General features: G+C 38.4%; 1 protein-coding gene across 2 annotated transcripts; it reads left to right on the forward strand.

Moving 5' to 3' along the window:
- The first annotated feature begins 288 nt into the window (after positions 1–288).
- Positions 289–2370, forward strand: LOC103994976 (NAC domain-containing protein 21/22-like). Of its 2 annotated transcripts, none has more exons than XM_009415452.3 (4): positions 289–659; positions 748–1150; positions 1329–1594; positions 1684–2370. In XM_009415452.3, the coding sequence occupies exons 2-4, from the start codon at positions 973–975 to the stop codon at positions 2068–2070; spliced, it is 831 nt and encodes a 276-aa protein (XP_009413727.2). In that variant the 5' UTR covers positions 289–659; positions 748–972; the 3' UTR covers positions 2071–2370. The 2 variants fall into 2 exon arrangements, with proteins under 2 accessions (XP_009413727.2, XP_009413729.2); XM_009415454.3 differs by having other exon boundaries at positions 820–1150.
- Positions 2371–7295: the final 4925 nt, after the last annotated feature.

The following is a 7295-nucleotide window of genomic DNA, read 5'->3' on the forward strand; positions in this document are numbered from 1 at the left end:
TCATCACCGCCGATCGTACGATACCGATGGAACGGCGATGGGGCGATATCCTGCCTTGTCGAATCGGTTGCTCGTGGTGCTATCACAGAATGATTGAGCTGATCATGATTGGGAAGCAGGGTGACAGCAGGAACAAGGTTGGCCGGTGAGCTACTCATGCCCGATGCATTCGATCCATGGAGCCGTCACTCCTTGTACGAAGCCAAGTCCTGTTAGCTATCCGAATGCAGAAAAAACCATCAAGTTGCCAATCATAGAGCTTAATAATTGCATCTCGATTCCTTGCCCTGAGCTCTGCGCTCCTCCATCCACACACCCACCCAAGCTTGTGGAGATCCATGCCACAACTCATCATCGATGGTGCCTAACAAGGACAAGATCTCCTTGTGATCAGTGATGCGATTGCTTAGTCTAATTAATGGCTGGCGTCAACCATTGGCAAAACCTACAAGATCTTATTTATGGATTCCATGGAGATATGAACATCAATTAGCGGACTTTTTCTCCTGTCGTTCTTCTACATTTGTGACGATGGTGTTTCTCATGCAAGTTGAGAACAGCTCGTGACTTGTATGGATCAGACAGAACAAGAAACGAGGCCCGCTTGGCAAATTAACACCCACATACCATCTTGTCATGATCAGAATTGTTTCTCGTAGGTAACAACCATAAATGCCTTCACTCTGTATTCATTCAAGCATCATTTCCTCCTTGGGGATTTCTTGTTACTGTGTTCTTCTTCTCTAGTTCTTTTGCACAAGCATCAGTCCCTTGACATCTTATCGGAGATTGCGACGGCGGCACACGCTTCTACTGCAGATATGATTGGAGGGGGCAACTTCCATCGCTCGTTCATCCACACTCTAGTGCACCATCTTCTTCTCTATATAACTCACCCAAATCGCCTACTCCCTACAATTCCAGCTCCGGTGGATTGCCCGCACCCACAAAGCTCCTGTAGCACTCAGGTATATGGATAAGATGGGACTAAGAGACATAGAGTCCACACTGCCGCCAGGGTTCAGATTCTACCCGAGTGATGAGGAGCTGGTCTGCCACTATCTCCACAAGAAGGTGAGCAACGAGAGAACCTGCGAGGGGACGATGGTGGAGGTGGATTTGCACACTCGAGAGCCATGGGAGCTTCCAGGTAACTCGATCTTCTTGTTGTTCCTTGTAGATCCAATACCATAACCTACTTCGAGACACATTTGAAGTTTTGTTGGAAGCGATCCATTGCTTCACATATGCAGATTTGGACAAATGATTAGATCATAGACTATTGCGCCTCTCTCTTACACTAAACTGTGTTCTTGAATGTGTCGTAGATGTGGCTAAATTGACTGCCAACGAGTGGTACTTCTTCAGCTTCCGCGACCGCAAGTACGCCACCGGATCTCGCGCGAACCGAGCAACCAGATCTGGTTACTGGAAAGCAACGGGGAAGGATAGAACGATCAGTGATCCGACGACACATGCGACGGTGGGGATGAGGAAGACATTGGTGTTCTACAGAGGTAGAGCTCCCAGTGGAGCGAAGACCGACTGGGTCATGCACGAGTTCAGACTGGAGACCCCTCATTCACCCCCCAAGGTATCATAGCCTCCGTTTGGATCCGAGCATCGTGCATGATGTCCTTCACAAGCAAACATTATTCATTTTGTTGGTCTCTTTTGTGACAGGAGGACTGGGTTCTGTGTCGGGTTTTCCACAAGAAGAAAGGGGAGACGGAGAATGAGAACACTGCTTCTTCTTCTCCCGCTCTGAGGTCATCTCCTTCTTCTCTAGTGGACCAGCCCATGCCAGATTTCCGGCATGAACGGTTGAGTTCGTCATCTTTCTCCATTCTCCCACAGCAAGAACCGGAGAGCAGCTCAGACCCCTTCCTGAACATGGCGCTGATGCAGGGCAGCTTTCTTGGGTTCTCACCGGAGATGGGAAGCACGGCAACGATGGGGACGAGCTTAATGTGTGAGGATGAGCTTGGATGTCCGCTGGATTTGGGATTTGAGAATGGCTTTGGGGAGGGCGAGATGGCAAGATATGAGCTGCCAAAGTGGCAAGCTTAGATGCTATAAGAGCAGCATGCTTCCAACAGGACAACATATATAAATGTAGACTTGGATTCGAAGAGGGTGAACGAACATGTATAGATGCTACAAGATTGGATGATGACTATAGTACAATGTATTTATTACCTGGTAATTATAAATATGCATAATATATATATATATATATACCATTTTTTTTTTACTCTGTAAAAGCTTGAAGAAAATTGGGAGTTTCATTTTTTAGCCTCATGTCGATGATTATAAGGATTGGATTTTTGTTCTCTCTCTTAATGAAATGTTAATCTTTGGTTCTCTTGATGAACATGGATTCAATTATGAGATCTTTGTGGTCATAATAGCATTTATAGTTTAGTGAAGAAAGAGATATATGTAATCATCTATTTTGTCGGGAAAAATATGTTAAAGCAGAATAATTTTTTTTCCTCTTTGTGTATTAAAATGAGTTCCTCGTCAAAATACCAACTTGATATCAAAAATATAAATATCAATCAGAATAACATAAATAATAGAGCAATAAATCAATCACATAATGAGACCAAATTTTTAACGTGAAAAACTCAATGCGAGAAAAACTACGGGACCGTAGTCCACCTTAAACTTCCACTATCAATAGTAATGATAACAGGTTTATAGTAAATCTTCTCTAGAATAACCAGATGATCATAATAACATCAAAAACATATATCTTGGCTCAAGAATAACATATCATCATCACATAGGATGGATCACATTAAAAAGAAATTCTATGTCTCACAAAGTGAGTATAGCAGAAAAGTACCTTAGAGAGGATAAACTATAGTTCAACACCATTATGATTGTAGAGCTTGCTGCAAAGATTTTTCGTATAGAATTTGGGTTAAAACTCAATATGCTAATTATTTTCTTTCTTTTCTCTCTTTACCTTTTCTCTCACCGTACGCTACTACAGTTCGCTGCTGCACACATGCTAACTCTTCGCTGCCCTCACCTCTTTCTCTTTCTCCTTTTTCTCTCTCTCTCTGCTATTTCTTCTCGCTATGCACTGTTGTTCTCTCACTACACACACGTCGCTACATGCGCTCGCTGCCCTCACGCTGCTGCACAAATGCTCGCACGTTGTTCTTTCGTTTTTCTGTCATATCTCACATTTTTCTCTTTTAATTAGTGATTTGGGCTCCAAAGGCCCAATTGTCCAAGCCTACATATGGGCTGGACCCAACAATTCTCTCCCTCCAGCTCATATGATAAACTGTACTAAGCCTGCTTTTTGCCTATATACTTCAAGCTTTTTCTTAGGCAAAGACTTTGTCAACATATCTGAACCATTCTCATTGATATATACTTTTTCCAACTGTAATTCTTTCATCTCAAGCACATCACTAATCCAGTAATATCTCACATCAATATGCTTGGATCTAGAATAATATGTTGAATTCTTGAAGAGGTGAATGACGCTCTGACTATCACAGTAAACAGTATATCTTTCCTGTTTCAAGCTCAATTCATGTAGAAATTTTTTCATCCATAAAGCTTCCTTGCAGGCTTCAATAATTGCTATGTATTCTGTTTCTATGGTTGATAGAGCAACACAATTCTGTAACTTTGATTGTCAAGAGATTGCTCCCCCGTAAATGTTATCAAGAACCGTAAAGTGGATTTCCTGGAATCAGTATCACCTGCCATATCTGCATTTGTATAGCCTTCTAACACATGTTTATCATTGCCAAAATATAAAAATAACCTAGAAGTACCTCTTAAATATCTTAATATTCATTTCACTACTGTCCAATGTTCCTTTCCAGGATTAGAGAGAAATTGGATGACAACTCCAACTACATAAGCTATATCTAGCCTAGTACAAACCATAGCATATATCAAAGTACCTACTGTAGACGAGTAAGGCACTTTGGACATTTCTTCTTTTTCTTTCTTACTTGTAGGACATTGTTTCGAACTAAGCTTGAAATGACCTACAAGTGGAGAACAAACTGCTTTGGCTTTACTCATGTTGAATCTTTCAAGAACCTTTTCAATATAGGTCTCCTGAAATAGCCAAATCTTTCTTTTCTTCCTATCACAAAAAATCTTTATACCAAGTATTTGTTTCATCGATCTCAAGTCTTTCATGGCAAAAGACTTACTTAGCTCTCTTTTAAGCTTTTCAATTTTACCAGCATCATGGCCAACAATCAGCATATCATCAACATATGGCAGGAGAATAATGAAATCATCATCTGAAAATTTCTTCATAAACACACAATGATCAAATGTGGTTCTATCATACCTTTGGCTCATCATAAAGGAATCAAACTTCTTGTATCACTGTCTGTCTAGGTGCTTGTTTGAGTCTATATAAGTTTTTCCTAAGCTTACACACCAGATTTTCTTTTCCCTTGACTTTGAAACCTTCTGGTTGCTCCATGTAAATTTCTTCTTCTAAGTCATCATAAAGAAATATTGTTTTCACATCAAGTTGCTTAACTTCTAAATTCAAGTAGGAAACCAAACCAAGAACAATTCCGATAGAGGACATTTTTATCATAGGAGAAAATATTTCTTCAAAGTCAATACCTTTCTTCTGACTGAATCCTTTCACAACTAGACGTGTCTTATATCTTTGTTGTGAGTTATTATTTTCAGACTTCAATTTGTAAACCTATTTATTCTTGAGAGCTTTCTTCTCTTTTGGTAACTTTACCAAGTCATAGGTGTGGTTCTCAAGCAAGGATCTCATCTCTTCTTGCATGTCTTTAACCCACTCATTCTTATGCTCATGTAGAATAGCTTTTTAGTAAGTTTCTGGCTCTCCCCTGTCATTAAGCATAATATACTCATGTGGAGGATATATGGTAGATGGTGGAGGTGCTTGTTTGGTTGGTTCAACATCATCAACTGTAGGAGTATCATCACTTGCATTCTCACCATAATCTTCTTGTTCATCTCCTCCAAGATCATCATGAACTACAGGTGAAGGAACTGGGCCCAAACTCCAAGGAATATAAATAGAGGTTTTTGACTTCTCAACATTATCACTATCATCAAACAATTGATCTTCCAGAAATATAACATCATTGCTTCTAATAATCTTCTTGTTCATTGGATCTCATAGTCTGTACCCAAACTCTTCATGATCATATCCCAAGAAGATGCATGTTTTTGCCTTATTATCAAGCTTGGACCTCTCATTTTTGGAAATATGAACAAATGCTTTACACCCAAAGACTCTCAAATGATTATGAGATATATATTTTCCTTTCCATGCTTTCTCTGGAACATCACCTTTCAGAGGAACTGATAGAGAAAGATTTATGAGGTCAATTGTAGTTCTCATAACCTCCCCCAAAATGACTTCGGTAACTTGGTGTGAGAAAGCATACACATAATCCTTTCTTCAATGGTTCTATTCATCATTTCTGTCACACCATTTTGCTGAGGAGTTCTTGGAACTGTTTTCTCAAGCATGATACCATGGAACCTGTAATAATTCTCAAAATGACCCTTGTACTCACCACCATTATATGATCAAACACACTTTAGTTTTCTGCCAGTTTCTCTTTCAACACTGACATGAAACCTCTTGAAAACATCGAGTACTTGGTCTTTAGATTTCAAAGCAAAAACTCATACTTTTCTAGAATGGTTATCAATAAAAGTAACAAAATAAATAGCACCTCTAAGAGTTCTAGTTTGCATAGTATAAACATAACTAAATCAATAACATTTGATCTTCTAGATGATGGATATGTATGAAATGCAACTCTATGTGTTTTTTCAGCTAAGCAATGATCACAAGATTTAAGAGATGTACCTTGCAACTCTAATAAGAACTGCTTTCTAGCAAGAGTTTGAAGTCCCTTCTCGGTAATATGACCAAGCCTCTTGTGCCAAAAATCTATACTTTTATATTTTTTAATTGGATTAATCTCTCCTTTGTGTAGCTTAGCTTCCATGACATAAAAAAAAGTTAAGCTTCTTTCCTCTTGCCATAATTAGAGAACCTTTAGTGAGTTTCCATTTGCTTTCACCGAAATAATGTGCAAAGCCCTCATCATCAAGTCTGCCTGTAGATATCAAGTTAAGACGAATATCTGGAACATGCCTTACATCTTTGAGTATCAATTTGCTCCCAATACTGATCTCCAAGCAAATATCTTCAATACCCACAATCTTAGATGTACCACTATTTTCCATTCTGATATTACCAAAATCACCAACAGTATAAGACCTGAAGAAATCACCATGAGAAATAACATGAAATAAAGCACCAGAGTTAATTACCCAGTTATTGTCCTGAGCTACAAAACTGACACAACCGTCATCACAAACAATAGTGATATCACCTCCAACAGCAACTGTATTGGTCTCTTTCTCATTTTTCTTCCTTTCATTCTGTTCTCGCTTCCAAAACATACACTCTTTCTTCATGTGACATGGTATATTACAGTGGAAACATTTGATATCTCTTCTAGATTTGAATCTTCCTCTATTACCAAGTGGATTTCTACTATGACTTCTTCCATGTCTTTCTTGTTTTTCAATAACAAATACACCAGAAGAAGATTCACCCTGTTCTTTCCTTCTGGCATCTTCATTTAGTAAATTGTCTTTAACCATATCTATAGTTAGAGTCCCCTCTAGCGTGGAGTTATAAATTGTCACCACATATGTTTCTCAACTTTCTAGTAAAGAGCTGAGAAGTAATAATCCTTGTATCTCATCATCTATATTCATTTTCATAGTAACCAACTTGTTTGTAAGATTCTGAAATAGGCTTATGTGCTCAACAATATTACCACCATTTTTATACTTCAAATTTACAAGCCTTTTGAGGAGAGAAATTCTATTTTTCACTATCTTTTTCGCAAAGAGGTTTTCTAACCTTTGTCAAACAACATTAGCTCTAGTTTCATCAGAAATATGCTCATGCAAATTTATATTCATCCATCTTCTAATATAGGCAATAGATTTTATATGTTGAACTTCTCATTCTTAATCGTCCATAGTAGAAGGTTTATCTTTAACTTTAATAGGCTTATACAAATCTTTGCAATAAAGTAAATCTTCCGTCATATGTCTCTAAGTGAAATAATTTGATGAGTTCAATTTAATCATACCATCTGACTGCTCCATTTCAATTATACAAGAAAAAACTAGCACCAAAAAATCTGTTGCTTTGATACCACTTGTTGGGAAAAACCTGTTAAAGCGGAATAATTCTTTTCGCTCTTTATGTATCAAAATGA

Source organism: Musa acuminata, chromosome BXJ1-8, assembly GCF_036884655.1.
Source record: "Musa acuminata AAA Group cultivar baxijiao chromosome BXJ1-8, Cavendish_Baxijiao_AAA, whole genome shotgun sequence".
NCBI classification, from domain to species: domain Eukaryota; kingdom Viridiplantae; phylum Streptophyta; class Magnoliopsida; order Zingiberales; family Musaceae; genus Musa; species Musa acuminata.

What these genes read in the sequence shown, in the direction of transcription:
- LOC103994976 (XM_009415452.3), top strand. Translation starts at nt 973, where the DNA reads ATGGATAAGATGGGACTAAGAGACATAGAGTCCACACTGCCGCCAGGG. An exon ending in AGAGCCATGGGAGCTTCCAG is followed by an intron (nt 1,151 to 1,328) that starts GTAACTCGATCT and finishes AATGTGTCGTAG; the next exon opens with ATGTGGCTAAATTGACTGCC. An exon ending in CCCCTCATTCACCCCCCAAG is followed by an intron (nt 1,595 to 1,683) that starts GTATCATAGCCT and finishes CTTTTGTGACAG; the next exon opens with GAGGACTGGGTTCTGTGTCG.